Raw genomic sequence first — 21,443 nt, forward strand, 5'->3', positions numbered from 1 at the left:
TGGCGTGATCTTGGCTCACAGCAACCTCCACCTCCCAGGTTAGAGTGATTCTCCTGCCTCAGCCTCCCGAGCAGCTGGGATTACAGGCATGCTCCCCCACCCCCGGCTGATTTTGTATTTTTAGCGGAGACAGGGTTTCTCCGTGTTGGTCAGGCTGGTCTGGAACTTCCGACCTCAGTTGATCCTCCCGCCTTGGCCTCCCAAAGTGCTGGGATTACAGGCGTGAGCCACTGCGCCCAGCAATCACTGGTTTCTGACATCATGAATTATTTTCTGTGGTACAACCTTCATTTCCCTAAAAGGTAAATAGAAATATTCAAACTTTCAGCCAGTGGAGGTTTGGACTATCCTTGTCTCTAAGTTTAGAGAGTTATCTGTACTTCCCAGAACCAGATTCCTAGGAGAGCCCTTGGTCCAAGGCTGCCCCTCTTGACTGTGCCTGTCCAGGTGGCTGCCTCTCTGGGTGTGAAAGACTGACAGACATAGGCACCAGACCTCATGTAGTAAGGAACCGTAGGGCTTCAGAGGGCCTTTGCTGACAGCACTCTGTTTTGCTCTTACACAAGAGGATTCTGCATCTGTGAGTCCTTTTAAATCCCACCTCCAACCCATTCTTCTTGTCCCATTTTGTATGTATCTATACCTATCAGGTGTCAGCCACAGCCAACTGTGTTTCAGGTTCATGCTCCTTTCTGTTTACCCCTTAAGCCTGGACAGGTAACAGGATCAGATCACAACAGCCATATATACCATACAGAGAACTTTAGGTTTTATCTTGTAGATAAGCCATGGGGAACTTGGAGGGATTTTGAGCAAAGGAGGGATCTGATGGATTTGGTGTAATAGAAAGATAATTCAGGCAGCAGCTTCGAAAGTGGTTACAGGCAGGTAGACCTGGAGACTGATGATGGAAGGGGCCTGTTGGGTGATGAAGGGAGAGGTGATAAGGGCTAACAGTGGCAATGGCACTGGAGATACAGAAGAGAAGATTAATATCAAAAATATCTAATAGAGTCACTAAGACTTAGTGATTGATTCATCCTCATGAAGGCAGTAACTGTATTTTGTCATTATTATGAACATCTAGCCCTGTACCTGGCCTGTAGCAAATGTTCAATAAATGCTTTCAAATGAATGTGGTGGCTAAGAAAGGAGAAGATGGCTACATATGGAAGAAGCTGTGTTTTGACCAGGTAGATGATGGTCCCATTCACCTTGATAAGTAATGTTGGAAGAGGGACCACTTTGAGGGAGAATTTAATGCATTTGGTTTGGAGACGTGCAGTTCGAGGTGTCTTAGAGCTGTCTATGTAGATATGTCAATTGGGCAATTGGAGATATGAGCCTGGAACCTCAGGAGGAAGATCTCCTGACAGATGGGTTTGGGAGAACTCAGCACACATAAATGGTATTTGAATCCATGGGTGTAGATGAGGTTAGAGGACAAGAGAGATAAGGAAGGACCCCTAAGAAACAACAGCATTGAAGTATGGCCTGAAGACAAGGAACCTGAGGGAAAACTGAGAAGTGGCCAGAGGCAAGCTAGGAGAGCCAGGGGTGTGGAAACCCAAGAGGCCCTTTTCCTGGTGGAAGAGATGCACCCAACTCTCACTCAGGTTCACACAGAGCAGAACGGCATGCCTTGACCTCAGTGAAGGTTCAAACCCATCTAGGCAGGCTCAGGCTCTCTACCTCTAACCCAGCATCCTCTGCCTCTTAAGAGGGCAGTGGGTCATTCAGAATCCTGTCATAATTCCTCCTATAATAGAAACCCAGAGTAAAGTTAGCATACCATTTTCTTCAAGAGATGAGCTATGCTATGTCTTTATAAAGCCTGTCTAACACATTCTGTTATGACTAAATAAAAATGGATAAAACCCAGAATGGAAAGACACATAAGACATTAAAAAGTGATTATTTCTGAAATGTAGTTCAAGAATGGTTTGTATTTTTGTCTTTATTCTTTCCTATATTTTCCTCAGTATGCAGAACATGTGAAATCTGAAAAGGAATCTTTTAAGTTATTTTTACATGGGAAAGCCTGAAATACAGACTGAACAACTATCGAACTGTTTTAAATGAACAATTTACCAAAGGCAGACTATCCATATTGGAAACATGTAGAGATCTGGCAAGTGATCTAGGTTGTCAAATGTCTTGATTTTTTTTTTTTAACCACTTTGTATTAGTTCATTTTCACACTGCTGATAAAGACATACCAAGACTGGGAAGAAAAAGAGGTTTGAAAGACTTATAGTTCTACATGGCTGGGGAGGCCTCATAATCATGGTGGAAGGCAAGGAGGAGCAAGTCACATCTTACATGGATGGCGGCAGACAAAGAGAGAGCTTGTGCAGGGAAACTCCTCTTTATAAAACAATCAGATCTCATGGGACTTATTCACTATCATGAGAATAGCATGAGAAAGACCTGCCCCCACGAGTCAGTTACCTCCAACTTGGTCCCTTCCACGACATGAAGGAATTGTGGGAGTTACAATTCAAGATGAGATTTAGGTGGGGACACAGCCAAATGCTATCACATTCATATTATAAATCCAGGTTTGGAAAATAATGATCCATATAGAATATCTGAAAACAGGCCATTGTATATTCAGAAAATCCACTGCAGCCTCTTGGAGAATATACTTTTTGGTTCTGTGTAAAACTTCGCCAGGATAAATATCAAGGCCACCACATACAGCTGTGCAGGTTGTGCACTGAACAACTCCAGGGGCAGGGGATCCTTTTACTTAGAATGCAATATAAATGGTGTCCTGTAGAGTTCGGCAGTGCACAACCTACCTAAATAAACAAGTGGTAAACCTACTAATGACTGAATGGCATTTTAAAGACCTAGCCCACTACCTGCCAGAAGGTTAACTTATTAATAGAATACATTACTAAAGATTTGACTCTGAAAAATTACAAACTTACAAAGTGCTCCAAAGGTAAGCAGTGTAGGAAATTTTGTTAAATGTTTACTATTGTCATGGAATATTATGATAAAACATTGTAATTTTTTTAAAAAGGATAACTAGTTACACTGTTTGTTTTATTCACTAAGGGCTAGTTTCAGTTTCCAAGAAAAGTGTGTCCTATGTGGTAAGCAAGGAAGGAGGTGGAAACATCTCTGTCATTGTCCTTGGGGGTGCAAAAGAATCACTGGATGCCCATCCTGGAAAGTTCACTCTGTTCATCCGCCAGCGGAAAGGATTTGTTAAAATTGCTTTGACCCATGGGTAAGTGGCTTTTTTTTCTTTTATAAAGTAGTGGGTCAGCAAAGTAAAGACATTATTAAACAAATCACGAAGAAGTAAGGTGATTTTCTAGCCCTTAAAGACCTCCTCCAAATCCATCTGACAGTAAAAGCAGGTGTGGATGTTCTTGGGGAATGGAATATGACCTTTTTACGACAGTAGCTCAATGCCATGACATTCAGCAATTTAACTTAACTCTAAAAGCAAAACAACGAGAACAACCATAAACACCAACATTCTATACACACAGTGTAATTTTCCAGCCAAATCAACAGTGGCCAAAGCTATAGATGAAAGAGAAGCTTCCTGGAACCCTAATTTTCTATAGAATAAAATCCCATTAAGGCTAGCCTGCTGAAATGCCTCCCTAAAGAATGTTAAGTTTAAGACAGTTTCAATGAACGTGAAGTTAGCAATACAGGAAGGCTTGGGCACGTTTAAAAATTTTTTCAGAATTTGTTGCAAGAGTCAGCTAAACAAAATAAATTATTTGAATCCTTTTCATTGAATATTCTCACCCGTCCCCTTTGTTGTTGCAGTGCCTCTCTGGTCCCAGTGTTTTCTTTTGGTGAAAATGAACTGTTTAAACAAGTTGACAACCCCGAAGGCTCATGGATTAGAACTGTTCAAGATAAACTACAGAAGATCATGGGGTTTGCTTTGCCCCTGTTTCATGCCAGGGGAGTTTTTCAGTACAATTTTGGCCTAATGCCCTATAGGAAAGCCATCCACACTGTTGGTATGTACATAAAATGACTACAATTATTAGCTTACTTTAAGCAATGTTTCTTGTTATTGATTGAGATGCTAATGCAAGGGAAGTGGCTTTGAGTAAGAACTTCCTGAAATAATAATCCTGTAGATGTCATCTGAGTTTTGTTTCTGGTATTCCTTTGATTTATGAAATGACTACATATTCCACTAGAATAGGAATTGATTACTTTCAAGAATACTGCTATTGAATTACAAGTAAAATCTAATTTTCAAAATAAAGTTTCTAATACTCTATAATGAATCTATTTCTCTGTGCCAGCTGATTATAATATATCAATTCTTTGATGACAAGTTATACCAGAGTTTATGGAGAGATGAAAATTTCTGTGTGATAAGTGTCCTCATTATGTTCAGTTCACATAGGCATCAGTTTCTATAGCAAAAGCTTTTTTGTTTTTGCAGCTAGCTATTTTATATATATTCTGCTATTCTGCTATAGACTCATTTTATTTTTTTTATTTCCATAGGTTTTTGGGAAACAGGTGGTATTTGGTTACATGAATAAGTTCTTTAGTGGTGATTTCTGAGATTTTGTTGCACCCATCACCGCAGCAGTGTATACTCTACCCAATATGTAGTCTTTTATTCCTCACCCCTCTCCTGCTCTTTCCCCCGAGTCCCCAAAGTCCATTGTATCATTCTTAATGCCTTTGGGTCCTCATAACTTAGCTCCCACTTATGAGTGAGAACATATGATGTTTGGTTTTCCATTCCTGAATTACTTCACTTAGAATAGTGGTTTCCAATTCCATCCAGGTTGCTGCAAATGCCATTATTTCATTACTTATTATGGCTAAGTAGTAGTCCATGGTGTTTATATATATATATATATATATATATATAAAACAATTTCCTTATCCACTCAATGACTGATGGGCATTTGGGCTGGTTCCATATTTTTGCAATTGCAAATTGTGCTGCTATAAACATGTGTGTGCAAGTATATTTTTCGTATAATGACTTCTTTCCCTCTGGGTAGATACCCAGTAGTGGGATTGCTAGATCAAATGGTAGTTCTACTTTTAATTCTTTAAGGAATCTCTACAGTTTTCCCTAGTGGTTGTATTAGTTTACATTTCTACCAGCAGTGTGAAAGTGTTCCCTTTTCACCACATCCACACCGACATCTATGATTTTTTGAATTTTTGATTGTGGCCATTCTTGCAGGAGTAAGGTGGTATTGCATTATGATTTTGATTTGCATTTCCCTGATCATTAGTGATGTTGAGCATTTTTTCATATGTTTGTTGGGCATTTGTATCTCTTCTTTTCAGAATTATCTATGCATTTCCTTAGCCCACTTTTTGATGGGATTGTTTGTTTTATTCTTGCTGATTTGTTTGCATTCCTTGTCAATTCTGCTGTTAGTTAGACTCATTTTAGTTTAAAAAGCTGCATGTTTGGGAGAATCCAGTTGAGGGAGGAGGGTGAAGACCATGTTGATAAAAATACTGAGGAGTTGGCCAAGTGACCATGTTGATAAAAATACTGAGGAGTTGGCCAAGTGTGGTGGCACACACCTGTAATCCCAGCATTTTGGGAGGCTGAGACAGGAGGGATGCCTGAGCCCAGAAGTTCGAGACCAGACTGGCAACAAAGCTGGACCTCATCTCTACTAAAAACTTTAAAAATTAGCAGGGCACCATGGCATGTGCTTGTAATCCCAGTGCTTTGGCAGGCTGTGGCAGGAGGAGCACTTGAGCCCAGGAGTTGGAGGTTGGAGTGAGCTATGATTGCACCACGACACCATAGCCTGGGTGACAAAGCAAGACCCTATCTCGAAAAACAAAAACAAAAACCCAGGAGCAAAGTATTTAGCTCCTCAGATGGGAAGAGGATTGGAGAGCTAAAATGAGATAGTGCTGAGCCAGGCACTAATGGCGGAATTACTAAAACTATAAACTTATTATGAAACTGGAAGTAATATGTTCACCATGGATAGCTCATTAAGTAAAATTCAAATATAGTCAAATACTGTTTTAGGTCTGTTTCGCTAGGCTAGGATTTTACTACCGTCAGTTTATAAGTGCTTTCCATTTAATGTGCAATCACATGACTTTTTTTTCACAGTATTTACACTTATTATTATTAAATCTTAGGTATCTGAAAGGTATAAATATGGGTCAAATGGAGGCAAATAGGAACAGAAATCAAACTATTACAGATGCATGTGAAGAGTGACTGTTTTTCTGTTTTCCAATCTCTCTGAAGGGAATATGGAGGAGAGTAATTCTGATATGGAACTGAATTGGGGATATATTTCTTTCCTGGGAGAAATTCCTATGGAAGGGAGACAATTATCAGAATTTTTTTTTTTTTTTAAGATGGAGTTTCGCTCTTTTCGCCCAGACTAGAGTGCACTGGCATGATCTGCAACCACTGCCTCCTGGGTTCTAGCGATTCTCCTGCCTCAGCCTCCCTAGTAACTGGGATTACAGACACCTGCCACTACACTCAGCTAATGTTTTGTATTTTTAGTAGAGACGGAATTTCACTATGTTGGCCAGGCTAGTCTTGAACTCCTGACCTCAGGCGATCCACCCACCTCAGCCTCCCGAAATGCTGGGATTACAGGCGTGAGCCACTGCGCCCGGCTTCAGAATCTTTTTTTTGTCCTTGAGGTCAGGTGGGTAAAGTGCTGATGTTGTAACAAGGTTCAGAGAGTGGCACATCTCACAAGTGTGCGTGAGCACCCAGTCGTCATGCTCATGAATTATAGAAGGACCAAATTATCAGACTTTTTCTTTTTTTTTTTTTTTTTTTGAGATGGAGTCTCACTGTGTTGCCCAGGCTAGAGTGCAGTGGTGTGATCTCAGTTCACCACAAGCTCTGCCTCCTGGGTTCATGCCATTCTCCTGCCTCAGCCTCCCGAGTGGCTGGGACTACAGGCGCCTGCCACCACGCCCGGCTATTTTTTTGTATTTTTAGTAGAGATGGGGTTTCACTATGTTAGCCAGGATGATCTCAATCTCCTGACCTCGTGATCCGCCTGCCTTGGCCTCCCAAAGTGCTGGGATTATAGGCCTGAGCCACCGCGCCCGGCTCGAATTATCAGACTCTTAATGGACACAGGAACTTATGTTTATAAGACACTGAGCTTCTTATAACAAGAGACATCCCTGTAGGGAAGCAGGCCATAGACATAGCAGATGAGGTCTTTAGTGAGAGATTAGAAAATGAATAGTATGACCTGAAACAAAATAAAGATTCCTTGTGCATTTGGTGGCACAATCTGGGGAGTGATTGCTAACTTCTCATGAACTACTTGACTGTCAGGACAAAAGATGTTACTTCCATGTATTTCCTCTACTTCAAAAAGTTTCTCAATCCCCCAAGTGTAAGGATGACATGGAAACAGGGAGGTGACACTAGATGTTGAGAAGAAAGAAAGCTAAATGTTATCTCTAAGCCAAGAAGGTAGATGACACTATGGATTTCTGAGGCTGGTTGGTGGCATATGAATAGGACTTCTTGTGACTGGTAAATATGTGTATGGACCCTGTCTCGGAAATGCTGATGATCCTGAACAGGAAACATGAGAACCCATCTTGTACTAGTCAGAGAGATGGTCTTTCATGATTATGTCTCATTTCCCAATGTCTCAAGTAGCCCTTGCGTTGACCTCACTTACCTACTCTGTTGTTGGTAGTTGCAGCTGGAGAATCAATCACCTTCACCTAATGATTCAGGGAGGTTAATGGAGGGTCTCTGGCTTCACCATTTGCCACTCTCCTCTCACACACATACCACCTCAACTCTAAGCAGTTCTTTGAGAAAGCCTTTCCATTGAGGATGGTCACACAGCCTCTGCTTGTTAGGGTGGTGCAACCTATTATAATATCAAAGAGTTCAAAAGAGTAAGGAGTTCCATCCTTCCAGAGTCAGGCCTTGCCATTGCCCAAGTGGAAGAGCCCTGTCCGATAAGAGTAGAAAAACTCAGAGTAGCTTTGAGGCACGGCAAACTCCAGCATTTCTTGTGTGTTTATCTTTGGATGGTAGAGTTCTTAGCAATGCAGATATATTCACATTTTGGCCAACTTTTGCTATCTTTTTTTTTCTTAAGACTGAGTCTCACTCTGTCGCCAGGCTGGAGTGCAGTGGCACGATCTCTGCTCACTGCAACCTCCGCCTCCCAGGTTCAAGCAATTCTGCTGCCTCAGGCTCCCAAGTAGCTGGGACTACAGGCTTACGCCACCACGCCCAGCTAATTTTTGTATTTTTAGTACAGACGGGATTTCATCATGTTGGCCAGAATGGTCTCGATCACTTGACCTCGTGATCCACCCACCTCAGTCTCCCAAAGTGCTGGGATTACAGGCATAATCCCACCTCTCCCAGACAACTTTTGCTATTTTTATAGAACTGGTAGCCATTGTCCCTATACACCTTCTATTTTTCTGGACATGGGTTGCACCTATGTACTCCAGCTTTGTTCCAGAGTTCATGACAGAGTTTTTCAGCCACACGCTTCAGACTTTCTTCAAGCTTTATGTTCTGGGCTTGAAGAGATTTTACCTGTTGGGAGATATTTCTCAATATTCCTTCCTTTTGCGAGATGGTGTCTTGCTGAGTATTCGAGAGCTGGTGTTAACTGAAAAACTGGAGCAGAAATGGATTTCACATGACATTATTCTTAAATGCTGTATTTAATGCAATGGAATGTTAACAGGCTTGATCAGTTAGGGTAATGGGAATATTGAGATACATTTAAGTTTGCAATGGTATTGTTCAAGATAAGCTGGTTACTTTTTGGTATAATATTCATTAATCATTTTTGATCTTTTATGTGCTAAGTACTATTGTTAGCTTTGGGGATGATATAAAGGAAATTGTAAGGCATGATATTAGGAACTAAAAGTTTAATGAAGTGTAATCATATGCTCAGATGAAATAAGCTGTTGATGCTGAAAGCCAGTGCAGTCTGTTGACTTAAATGATTGCACTTGTCACCTGGTCAAGCTTTTTTTTTTTTTTTTTTTAATTGTTTGCCATTTGATATCGCCCAGTTACGCCTCTACTGACAAATAATCATCAGTCAGGGGTCGAATGGAATGACTGAATCTGAATTAGTTGTCAAGACTGGAAAACTGCAACTCTGTTAACTTGTTTTCACTTATACTTGTCCAATGTGCTTCTCTTAAACATTCAGAAAGGGGAAAATGGCTTCAGTCCCTCCCTCTACTTACCCTGCAAACAGTTACAATGATTATTAGTCTGTATCATCCTCAATATCCCGTTGTTGTTTAAAACATTTAAAAACCCAAGCTAAGAAGATGTTCCATATGTGCTTCATAAAGACTCGGCTGCTATGATCTTAAGGTATAAGAATGGGAGCCAGTAATGTAGAGCATCTCGATTTGTGTGAACCAAACCCTCAAGACTGTATTTAAAGACTTTTACTTACTTGAAAAAACACAAGTGGAGGATAGAACATTTACAATTCCATAAAAAAGTAAAGCCATGTGTCAATCAAATGCCACAGAGAATAAAACACAATATGAGACTGAAACAGTGATGTCAATGACTGTGTTCATTTCTATTTTAAATCATGCACTTGACATGCAGTGTGGCTTCATTGCTGACTCCCCAATGTGAGTTCTCCCTGTCCTACCCTGGGAAGAATTCAGGCAGCATCTCAGAACGGCAAGTTATTTTGTGGTCCCTGTGCTCCCTCTCCTACTTTATTAACTTAAGTAAGCTCTACCTTACGTCATGAGATAAACATCAACTCACTCAGTATTAGTTGGATTCATCCTAAATTATCACCTTAGCTACAATCCTCTCACAGGTGTTCAGAGAAGCCTGGATTCTCCATCCTTTAATAGTTTCCCACGGCCGGCCGCGGTGGCTTACGCCTATAATGCCAGAACTTTGGGAGGCCGAGGTGGGCGGATCATGGGGTCAGGAGATCGAGACCATCCTGGTTAACACAGTGAAACCCCGTCTCTACTAAAAAATATTTAAAAGTTAGCCGGGAGTGGTGGTGGGCACCTGTAGTCCCAGCTACTCAGGAGGCTGAGGCAGGAGAATGGCGTGAACCCGGGAGGAGGAGCTTGCAGTGAGCCGAGATTGCACCACTACACTCCAGCCTGGGCGACTGAGTGAGACTCCGTCGCAAAAAATTAAATAAATAAATAAATAAATAAAATGGTTTCCCACACACTTTTTACAACAGTATCCTCAGTGGGCACAACCAGAGTGTGTGTTCATTTCAGCTTTAGAGATTCTCACTATCACTGTGATTGTTTTGTCTGTTAATGTCCTAGTCATTAAATCCTCTGAAAAATGTGTTCTTACTAAATGCAAAGTGACATATTCAGGTCACAGTTACCCTCTCTACATATTTTTTTATGCCACATCTTGCTAAACCATTAGGTTTCTATGCATCCTCCATCTAAATCCTCTCTTCCCTGCTAAGGAACATTCTCAACGGGCATAATTTGTAAAGAAGCTCCTACTGTATACATTTTCCTTACACACTTTAGAAATAGTATGCAATTTATGTGTTTTCTGAATGCTATGATCACTATATCATAGTATAATAAAATGGTCACTGATACTGTATTCATTATATAATTGAGAAAAACTGATTTAAATGTCACATCCATCAGGATTACCAGGAAAGACAATTGAAATAAATTTAGACTTTCAGAAAAACATGTAAAGCATTGCAGTTCCTTGGAGGAACATTGCATTTTCTGTTTCCATCTCACAGAGCCCCACGAGGACAGGGATTTCGGCTTATCTGTGTGTTCTCTGTGTGTTCCTAGTACCCACAGAGTAGAGGCTCAAGAAACACTTGTGCATAAACAAATTAGGCTTTCATTAGGCCTGTTTCATTGTAATTGTTTTTTTTGTTTTTGTTTTTGTTTTTTTGACAGGAGTCTCGCTCTGTCACCCAGGCTGGAGTGCAGTGGCACAATCTTGGCTCACTGCAACCTCTGCCTCCTGGGTTCAAGCAATTCTCCTGCCTCAGTCTCCCAAGTAACTGGGACTACAGGCACCCACCACCAGGCCTGGCTAATTTTTGTATTTTTAGCAGAGACGAGGTTTCACTGTGTTGGCCAGGCTGGTCTCAAACTCCTGACCTCAGGTGATCCGCCCACCTCAGCCTCCCAAAGTGCTGGGATTACAGGCGTGAGCCACCCACCCCGGCCCCATTTTCTCTTCATTATTAACAAATAACCTGGGGATAGTGGTACTTAGAGAAGTGTAAAATTATCCCGTTTCTCATCACATTTTACTTGATGGCTTTAATACCCATTGATAATTCGTGCCTAAATCAGTGCTTGCTGTCATGGTTGCAAACTGGCGAATTTCTAATTCCAGCATTCCTTCTATATTAATTAGTTGACATTTTGCCATAAAGAAGGGCTTTCCCTCTTCCCAATGTTAGATTCATCAAATTATAGACACGCAGACAGGCTCATCAACTATTTCTGCTTGTGGCACAGAAAGGGCCCCCATCCCATCTCTTCCAGCCACAAGGCTCTCGTTGAGTCGTATTAACCCCTGAGCCCATCTTCTAATTATGGATGTGATATTTTATTTTTATTCTTTTGACAGCATTGGAAAAATACAAAAATACGAGTAAGAAGTGGGTTCCCTTGCCTCTGTAAGTGTCATAAAATTTTAAAAAGAAAGAGGCCGGGTATAGAGGCTCACACCTGTAACCCCAGCACTTTGGGAGGCCAAGGCAGGCAGATCACCTGAGGTTAGGAGTTCGAGACCAGGCTGGCCAACATGGTGAAACCCCATCTCTGCTACAAATTACAGAAATTATCAGGGTGCAGTGGTGGGCACCTGTAATCCCAGCTAGTCGGGAGGAAGAGGCATGAGAATCACTTGAACCTGGGAGGTAGAGGTTTCAGTGAGCAGAGATCGTGCCACTGCACTCCAGCCTGGGTGACAGAGTGAGACTCTGTCTCGAAAGAAAGAGAGAAAAAGAGAGAGAGAGAGAGAGAAGAAGAAGAAGGAGAAGAAGAGGAAGAAGAAGGAGGAGGAGGAGGAGGTGGGAGAAAGAAGGAATTAAAGAGAGAAGGAAAGGAGGAAGGAAGGAAGGAAAGACAAAGAAAAAGAAAGAAAGAGAGAGAGAGAGGGAGAGAGGGAGGGAAGGAAGGAAGAAGAAAGAGAAAGAAAAAGAGAGAAAGAAAGAGAGGGAGAGTGGGAGGGAGGGAGGGAAGAAAGGAAGGAAGGAAGGAAAGAGAAAGAAGAGAGAGAGAGAGATACAAAGAGAGAGAAGGGGTGGGTATGGGAGGGGAGGCGAAAGGAGGGGGTTCTTTCCATCGGTAGTCCTGCCCTGATGGCTTGTGGCTGACGCTCCAGCGCTAGCCACGTAGAGATTGATCTTGGCATTAAGAAGGCATTTATTACGCAGCGGCTGGATGTACAGAAGGAAGTGGTATGGTTCTGAGGTCTGACTCTGTGTGACTTTGAATGTTTCATTTATCTTCTCTGAACCTCAGAGTTTACAACTGTGAAAGAAGAGACCGTTATAATTATTCTGTCTTCTCACAGGGATATTATGGGGATTAAATGTCATGATACACGGGAAGGCAGTCTAGACTCCAGGTGCTAGGCACATGCAGGTTGGTAAATGGAGTAAAGGCCCCCTGACCAGCTTGTTGAGAGCTTTCAAATGTGTTTCTATTTCCCTGTGTAAGTAACTTGCCAAAATGTTAATCTGAATCAAATCATGAGGAAATAATCAGACAAATCCAGATTGTGGAACGTTGTACACAACAACTGGCCTGGACTCTTTAAAAATATCAGTGTCCTAAGAGACAAGAGGGAGGGGGTCTTCAGAGACATACAACACAACAGCTGTTGTAGATTGATGGGAAAATAATTATGAATGATATTGAGATGATTGATAAAGTTTGAATATGGATTAAGTACAAAATAATATTGTGAAGAGGTTACATTTCTTGAGTATAATAATGGTGTTGTTATATAGGACATAGTTCTTGTTTTTAAGTAATACTGCAAAAGTATTTAGGGATGATGCACATGATTGAATCATTGATGTCCACAACTTATTTTCAAATGGCCCTACAAACATAGAAATAATAATGCATATGTATATACACACATATGTGTGCACATGTGCACAAAATGTTAGAAATTGCTGCGTCTAATGGGGGTAGGCAAGTGCTTATTGTGTTCCTTCTGAAGGTTTGACTCTTTTTTAAAAGAATATATAGGAAAGGGAATGCATTTTATTTAAATAAAACTAGTTTGAAACCACATGAAGACAAAAGTAATCCATTGTGTTTCAAGTCATTTTTAGATTCTGATGGGAAAAAAGCAGACTGAACCCAGGAGGTAGAGGTTGCAGTCACTCCAGCCACTGCACTCCAGCCTGGCAACACAGCAAGACTTTGTCTCAAACAAAACAAAACAAAACAGACTAAGTAAGGGATTTCGTAAAATATTAAAAAAAAAAAAAAAAAAGGTCTGGGCGCGGTGGCTCACACCTGTAATCCCAGCACTTTGGGAGGCTGAGATGGGTGGATCATAATGTCAGGAGATCGAGACCATCCAGGCTAACACAATGAAACCCCGTCTGTACTGAAAATACAAAAAATTAGCCGGACATGGTGGCAGGCACCTGTAGTCCCAGCTATTCAGGAGGCTGAGGCAGGAGAATGGCGTGAACCCAGGAGGCGGAGCTTGCAGTGAGCCAAGATCACGCCACTGCACTCCAGCCTGGGTGACAGAACAAGACTCTGTCTCAAAAAAAAAAAAAAGAAAGAAAGGGGAACTTAATTTAAGTTTTCATTGTAAAATAAAAGGGATTAAAGGAAATAATAATGTTAAGGGCACAAAGGAAATAATAATGTTAAGAGCACTAACGTGGTGTAGGGGAAGCAAAATTTTACCTCTAGCCTCTTAGGGTCACTGGCTGGGCCTGAGAATGAAGTTGACATGAGCCAACAGGGGAAAAGCATACAGATTTTTGCAAGTATGTGGGAACCCCCAAAAGAAAATGAAGGCCCAAAGAAGTGGCAAGGGCTGAGTTTATATATGAGGTTGAACAAAGAAAGGCAATTGTGGAAAAATGGCTAAAGTAAATGGAGAGACTAACGGAAGATAAGAGTTATTTTAATAAGGTCTGAACGGATTTCTCTTGGCCTGTCTCCACATCTCTGGTGATAACGTTCCTTCATTCCTACTATAGGGAGGGCATCTTTTACAGAGGAATTTTGTTTCCTGCTTTCAGGAAGAAAAGGGGAGGTTAGAGGGCCCTTCTTGTACCTAAGGGTTTTTTTTTGTTGTTTGTTTGCTTTTTTGTTTTTTGCTTGTTTGTTTTTAGTGCCGTTAGCTCAAAATAATCTCTGTGCCACAGTGGCACATTTTAGGGTGGCATATTCTTCCACCTTTCAGTACCCGGGATAGCATACAAGTGCTCAATCAACTTTCATGAGTGAGTGTGTCTGTGTGTGGACCTTTATACACATACTCACATGTACACATGCTGACATTGGGCATCTTTTGAGCCTCCACAAGCCACGGGTGAACGCTGATTTGCGTTCCAGCTTCATCTGACACCCAGGTTCCTGCTCCTTTAACCCTTGTCGGCCGCACAGCTGCTGCCTGTTTTTTCTCTAGTGTACAGCTATGTAGCATCTTGGAGAGCAATTCCTGCATGAAACTATTAGAACAATTAACTCTACAGAATCTTTACAGTTACAGAAAAATAAAACAAAGTTTTTTTTTTGCTATGAAAAATCTATTGCTTGCCTCTGCGAGAAAAAATAATGCCCATTTTCAAACACTTCTCCAGCTGTGTATACCATAAGCCCACAAAACTCCCTCATGTTAGGTAAATACGGCATAGCACCGTAGAAATTGGAGCAAGATTGCTGTGTAAGGCAATACGTGCATAACTAATCTTGAATTGTTGGATGGAATTGGAAAATGGAGCAGTTGAGCACACCAGCTATAAAAAGCAGTGAAACATCAACAAAAGTTATGATTCCTGACTCTGTCACAAGTAGGCGTTTGCAACTTTTTTTCCAGGGCAAGGAATTCTATTTCTAAGAGCAGCCTGATGCAGCCGGGTTTCTTCCCCCTTTGTTTTGTAAAAAGGGAGTTTTGCAGAAGTTTGCAACTAACTTAGTCTTATGTTGAAAATGTTTTTTTCTTCTCCTTAGTACTAAAAAGATCTTTCTGTGGAGAGAGAAAGTTCTGATCTTCTAGGGCTCCAGGGACCCTGTTAAGACTATCCCAATTTGTAATAACACAGTGCGGAACAATTCCAAGTAGATCTTTTTATTTGACCCTCACGACACTGGAGTTGGGTATGGCAGGGACGTTTTTAATCCTGGTTTCACAGATGAGGACCTTGAGTTCTCATGATAAGTAAGAGTAAAATGTGATGAAAGCTTATAATTCATCAGGTCTTTGATGTAGGTTGAGACCCCAAGTAATGGAGTGTTGGGCCTAAGGGATTAGGGGTAGTTTATGATATTGTTACAGGAGAGGGGTCCGGATTCATACCCCAAGAGAAGGCTCTTGGATCTCACGCAAGAAAGAATTCGGGGCAAGTCCATAAAGTGAAAAAAAGTTTATTAGGAAAGTAAAGGAATAAAAGAATGGCCACTCTGAAGACAGAGGATAGTTTTTTTTTGTTGTTTTTTTGTTTTTTGTTTTTTTGTTTTTTTGGTTATTTCTTGATTATATGTGAAACGGAGGGTGGATTACTTATGCTTACCCTTTTTAGACCATAGAGGCATTTGTAAACTGTCATGGCTCTAATGGGAGTGTAACAGTGAGGATGACCAGAGCTCACTCATCACCATCCTGGTTTTGGTGGGTTTTGGCCAGCTTCTTTACTGCAACCTGTTTTATCAGCAAGGTCTTTGTGACCTGTATCTTGTGCCAACCTCCTATCTCATCCTATGACTTAGGATGCCTTAACCATCTGGGAATGCGGCCCGGTAGGTCTCAGCCTTATTTTACCCAGCCCCTATTCAAGATGGAGTTTCGCTGGTTCCAGTGCCTCTGAAAATAGGGCTAGGATTTGAAGCAAGCTAGGGGCCCTCAGAACCAAGGCCCTGACCAGCTGTTCTCTCCATCTGTCCCCCTTTTTGCAGAAGGTGAAGTGACCGTCTTAGAGCCAAGAGGGTGCATGAATACCTCAGTGTCCCCATCCCTCTGTCTTTTGGCTGGAGCCCATTCCCTGAAGTTTTATATTTCTGACTCTGCCATTCAGGTTTATAATGTTTTTCCATGGACTGACTAATTAATTAGCCTTCTTGTGCCCATTGTTCCCATTTGTAAAACGGACAATAATGGCTGTCTTGCTAGGTTTTCCTGGGGATTTGACTTAACAACATCTAGTAGACCCTCGATAAATAATAGCTTTATTCCCAATATGGGCACAAGTTAGATTCGGGGCAGCTATATTGGAACTGAACTCTCAATAGCAGGTTGTTTTCCACTGCTAATGGACTGGTAGCTTTCAACCTCATTTCCCTGAGATGGGCTTTTTTGAGTTATTTAGTAAAGGTATGATTATGATCTGTGTTCTGTTACTTCTGGCTTCACCCCTAAATTGCAATTGAGAAAGAGTTCTTAATCTTTAATCCAGTTTGGTGTTAGTTTAAGAAGCAGGGGCAGGAATGCTGGGTTTAAGTTGTATTAATCTCCTGGGGTTTTTTGAGTGTAGTTTAGGAACTTTCAACTCCTCACTTTTCCTATCACTAAATAAGGCAAAGACAAGAGACTGTGTCTATCTCACAGTTTAAAGGGATAAGTCTTATGATCATAAATTCACTCTAGGGTAAATTCACTCCAGGTGCGGTGGCTCACGCCTGTAATCCCAGCACTTTGGGAGGCCGAGGCAGATGGATAACCCAAGGTCAGGAGTTTGAGACCAGCCTGACTAACATGCAAAACCCTGTCTCTACTAAAACACAGAAATTAGCCTGGCATGGTGGTGTGTGCCTATAATTCCAACTACTTGAGAGGCTGAGGCAGGAGAATCGCTTGAACCCGGGGGCTGGAGGTTGCAGTGAGTTGAGATCATGCCACTTCACTCCAGCCTGGGAGAAGGAGCAAAACTCTGTCTCAAAAAAAAAAAAAAAAAAAAAAAATTCATTCTATATGAGCATGCTTGAGCTCTCCGGAAGAATCATCTGAAATGTAGTAAAACTATGAGAAAATAACAGGATTGAAATTAGCTGTAGGATAGCTCAGAGGAAAGAAGACTCACTAATTCAGAATGCACGAGTCCTCACTAAAGTAAGTGGAGAACAACACACTTCATCTTCTTAGACCACTATGTCTTTTTATTGGTCTCTTACCCCCACCCTGACCTCTCTCGCTGGAATAATTTCACTAAGAAAACAGAAGCTATTTTGATAAAGCCACAGATTTGCTAGTAGATTTGCATGTAGATTTCTCAATATCTTCCTCAAACAACAGTAAAGCTCAGTGCTGGAAGAAAGCTTCAAGATCTTGGAGTTCTACTCTTTTGTCCTATGCATGTGAAAATTAAGGCCAGAGGCTGGCTGTGGTGGCTCACGCCGACCTAGCACTTTGAGAAGCTGAGGCTGGTAGATCTCTTGAAGCCAGAAGTTTGAAGCCAGCAAGGCCAACATAGTGAACCCTGTCTCTACTAAAAATAAAAAAAAAGTTGTCTGGGCATGGTGGCACATACCTGTAATCTCAGCTACTTGGGACACTGAGGCATGAGAATTGCTTGAATCCAGGAGGGGGAGACGGCAGTGAGCCTAGACTGCACCATTACAGTCCAGCATGGTTGACAGAGTGAGACTCCATGGAAGAAAGAAAAAGAAGAAAGAAAGAAAGAAGGAAGGAAGGAAGGAAGGAGAGAGAGAAAGAGAGAGAAAGAAAGACAGAAAGAAATAAAGAAAGAAAGAGAGAGAGAGAAAGAAAGACAGAAAGAAAGGAAGGAGAGAGAAGGAAGGAAAGAAAGAAGAAATAAAGAAAGAGAGAGAAAGAAAGAAAGGAAAGAAAGAAAAAGAGAAAGAAAGAAAGAAAGAAAGAAAGAAAGAAAGAAAGAAAGAAAGAAAGAAAGAAAGAAAGAAAGAAAGGAAGGAAAGAAAGAGAAAGAAAGGGGAGGGAGGGGAGGGAAGGCAGGGAAGGGAAGGAAGGGAGGGAAGGGAAGGGGAAAGGGAAAGGAAATTAAGGCCAGATAGAAAGTCACTTGCTCAGGGCACTTGCTGGTGAGCTGGGACTAGAGCCAGCCCAGCCTGGTGCTTTTTGTGCAACCAGTTCCACGTCTTCACTACATTAGCCTCTGCTAGTCCGTATTTCCAACCACAACTGACAGCGAGATGATTGTTTCCAGTTCTTTGTGTTGAGTTAAACGGGACTTATGTCTACTATGTATAAATGTGACATCCAAGCTATCAAACCACATGAGCTTTTCAAGGCTACATCTGGTTAAATTCTTAACAATTTGAGAATATTAATGTTGCACTAATGATGTGTGTGTGTGTGTGTGTGTGTGTGTGTCTCCTTCTCTGTGCCCCCTCAGCTCCCATACTGATGTCATTTATCACATTCTTCCTTCTCTGTGACTTAACATTTGTTCATATTTTGCTTAGCTAACCACCTACTCTTATTGACATGAATCAGAACCTCGTATGCGACATGGGGTGACTCAGGATAGGACAAAGGTCACTCTACTGTGGGTCCCGTTCATTACCTAGAGCCCACCTGACCTCATGCCTAAGCTAATGAAGTCAGAGACAGCAGTTTGCTGCCTCATTGAACTTCCTGTACATTTTCTGTTTTTGTTTGTTTGTTTGTTTGTTTTTTGAGACGGAGTCTTGCTCTGTCCCCCAGGCTGAAGTGCAATGGTGCAATCTGGTCTCACTGCAACCTCTGCCTCCCAGCTTCTAGAGGTTCTCCTGCCTCAGTCTCCCGAATAGCTGGGATTACAGGTGCCCGCCACCACGTCCGGCTACTTTTTGTATTTTTAGTAGAGATGGGGTTTCGCTATGTTGGTCAGGCTCGGGTCGAACTCCTGACCTCAGGTGATCCACCCGCCTCAGCTTCCCAAGTGTTGGGATTACAGGCGTGAGTCACTGCGCCCATCATTTCAACCCTTGGCATCAATAGCAGCATCCGACCAGCAGGTGGCGCAGTGAACGCAAGACCCAAAGCCTTGGGAATTTGTATTTTCTAAAAATCAGAGACAAGTGAGATGTTACATAAACACCTTTTAAAATATGTACAGAGGTTGCCAGATTTGTTTTTAATTAGTGTATTTGGAAAAACTCAAATGCATTCTCATTTGTAGAAAATTTATATAATACAGTTAGAGTGAAATTTCCCCATCCCTACTTCCTTACCAAAAAGGAACTTTTATGTTTCTCTCTCTTTCCAGACTTTTCCATGCACTAAAAACGAATAACACTTCTAGGAATATAAACATTTTTTTTCAAAAATGGATCATACTGTATTATTTTACAAATTATTTTTCCACTTAATACATCTTAGACATCTGTGTGTATTTGCCTGTGTATGTGTACACATATTTATATTATTTCATTGTTTAAAAATTTCTGCCTAGGATTCTATTAATGACTATTACATGGTTTATTTAACAGTTTTTCTATTGAGACATTAGTTGTTTTTCAGTTATCCACTATTAGAAACAATGGAATCCACGTCATTTATGTGTATTTCTCTAATATAGATACTTAGCTTGAAGATATGTATTTTTTAGTTGTTCAGAAAGACACTCAAAAGAGGCAGACTAGGCCGGGCCAGTGGCTTACGCTTGTAATTCCAGCTTGAGGTCAGGAGTTCAAGACCAGCCTGGCCAACATGGTAAAACCTCGTCTTTACTGAAAATACAAAAAAAAAAAAAATTAGCTGGGCATGGTGGTGGGAGCCTGTAATCCCGGCTACTCAGTGGGAGGTTAAGGCAAGAGAATGGCTTGAACTCGGGAGGCGGAGGTTGCAGTGAGTCGAGATTACGCCACTACACTCCAGCCTGGGTGACAGAGTAAGACTCTGTCTCAAAAAAAAAAAAAGAAAAAAGAAAAAAGAAAAGAAGAAAAGAGTCAGACTAGAGGACTGCCATGTGATGTGAGGATTCACAGTCAGTAATAATCAGGGCACTGTGGTCTGGCTGTCAACTGTCCCAGAGGGAGGAAGCTGGTGACGTGGACACACAGCTATGTCCACTCACCTCCCAGCTGCAGTCAGCACAGTAGCTCATTTGACTCAAAGTCAAAACCACCAGGGTCCCGACAATCCAGTGTCTGCTGAGGAGGAAAGTTCTTTATTTGTTATCAGATGGAGTGGTGTGACCACTGCAGGCAGCCAGTGAAATGAAACAAGGATTGGAGTGAGCAGGCTGGAGGGATTCTGATTGGCAGTTGTGTTCACAGCTGTGCAGTAGGGGAGGCGGTCTGTGGTGGAGTGGTTTTAGTTCCTCACGTATGATGTATTCCCTGTTTTTGCAGTTGGCCGCCCGATCCCTGTTCGTCAGATTCTGCACCCGACCGAGGAGCAGATTGAGGAGTTACATCAGACCTATATGGAGGAACTTACGAAATTATTTGAGGAGCACAAAGGAAAGTATGGCATTCCAGAGCATGAGACTCTTGTTTTAAAATGACTTGACTGTAAATAAATAAATAAATAAAAATAAATGACTTGACTGTAATAAGGACAAGAGACCATCTCATTGTGATAAACTTTTAAAGAAGTTTATTAAATAAACTTTTAATAAACTTTTAAAGAAGTTTATTATTTTTCTTTTGCCTGTGATATCAAATTTGCAACAGAAAAATATTATTTATGGTGATGAATGTTGATGTGTCTGTGGTAAATAAAAACACAGTAGATGACTGTAGGGTAAGGTTGGAGATGACTATAAGACATCTAATAATTTTGCTTGCTTATGAAGGCGAAATCATTTTACAGGTTATGAACAGATTTAGAATTATTCATGTGCTCTGCAAAACAAAAGAAAGCTTCAAAAAATAATTACACTCGGCCTGGCACAGTGGCTCACGCCTGTAATCTCAGCATTTTGGGAGGCTGAGGCAGGTAGATCACTTGAGATCAGGAGTTTGAGACCAACCTGGCCAACGTGGTAAAACCCCATCTCTACTAAAAATACAAAAATTAGCTGGGCGTTGTGGTGGGCACCTGTAATTCCAGCTAACAGGGAGGCTGAGGCAGGAGAATCGCTTGAATCTGGGAGGCAGAGGTTGCAGTGAGCCGAGATTGTGCCACTGCACTCCAGCCTGGGAGACAGAATGAGACTCTGTCTCAAAAAAAATAAAATAAATAAAATAATAATAATAATAATAATAATTAGACCCTTTTACTAAACATCACAATAACTTAAGGTGGTGTTTTCACAAAGTGTGACAACTGTCGTTCAGCACAGCCAGCGCATTTGGGAGACAGTATG

General features: G+C 41.4%; 1 protein-coding gene and 1 non-coding gene across 2 annotated transcripts in view; one reads left to right on the forward strand and one right to left on the reverse strand.

Annotated features, from left to right (window-relative positions):
* The window catches only part of MOGAT1 (monoacylglycerol O-acyltransferase 1), a 42,278-nt gene extending 21,223 nt beyond the window's left edge, over window positions 1–21,055 (forward strand). The window contains exons 4-6 of the mRNA XM_031651550.1: window positions 3,067–3,241; window positions 3,799–3,998; window positions 20,485–21,055. Coding sequence (XP_031507410.1) covers window positions 3,067–3,241; window positions 3,799–3,998; window positions 20,485–20,639 — 530 coding nt within the window. The 3' untranslated portion in view covers window positions 20,640–21,055. The remainder of the gene's footprint in view (window positions 1–3,066; window positions 3,242–3,798; window positions 3,999–20,484) is intronic.
* On the reverse strand, window positions 6,654–6,758 carry LOC116269331. The gene has a single exon (XR_004176806.1). It is a non-coding gene; the product is annotated as a small nucleolar RNA U13 (small nucleolar RNA).
* Window positions 21,056–21,443: the final 388 nt, after the last annotated feature.

This window comes from Papio anubis, chromosome 10, assembly GCF_008728515.1.
Source record: "Papio anubis isolate 15944 chromosome 10, Panubis1.0, whole genome shotgun sequence".
In the NCBI taxonomy this organism is placed as follows: Eukaryota; Metazoa; Chordata; class Mammalia; order Primates; family Cercopithecidae; genus Papio; species Papio anubis.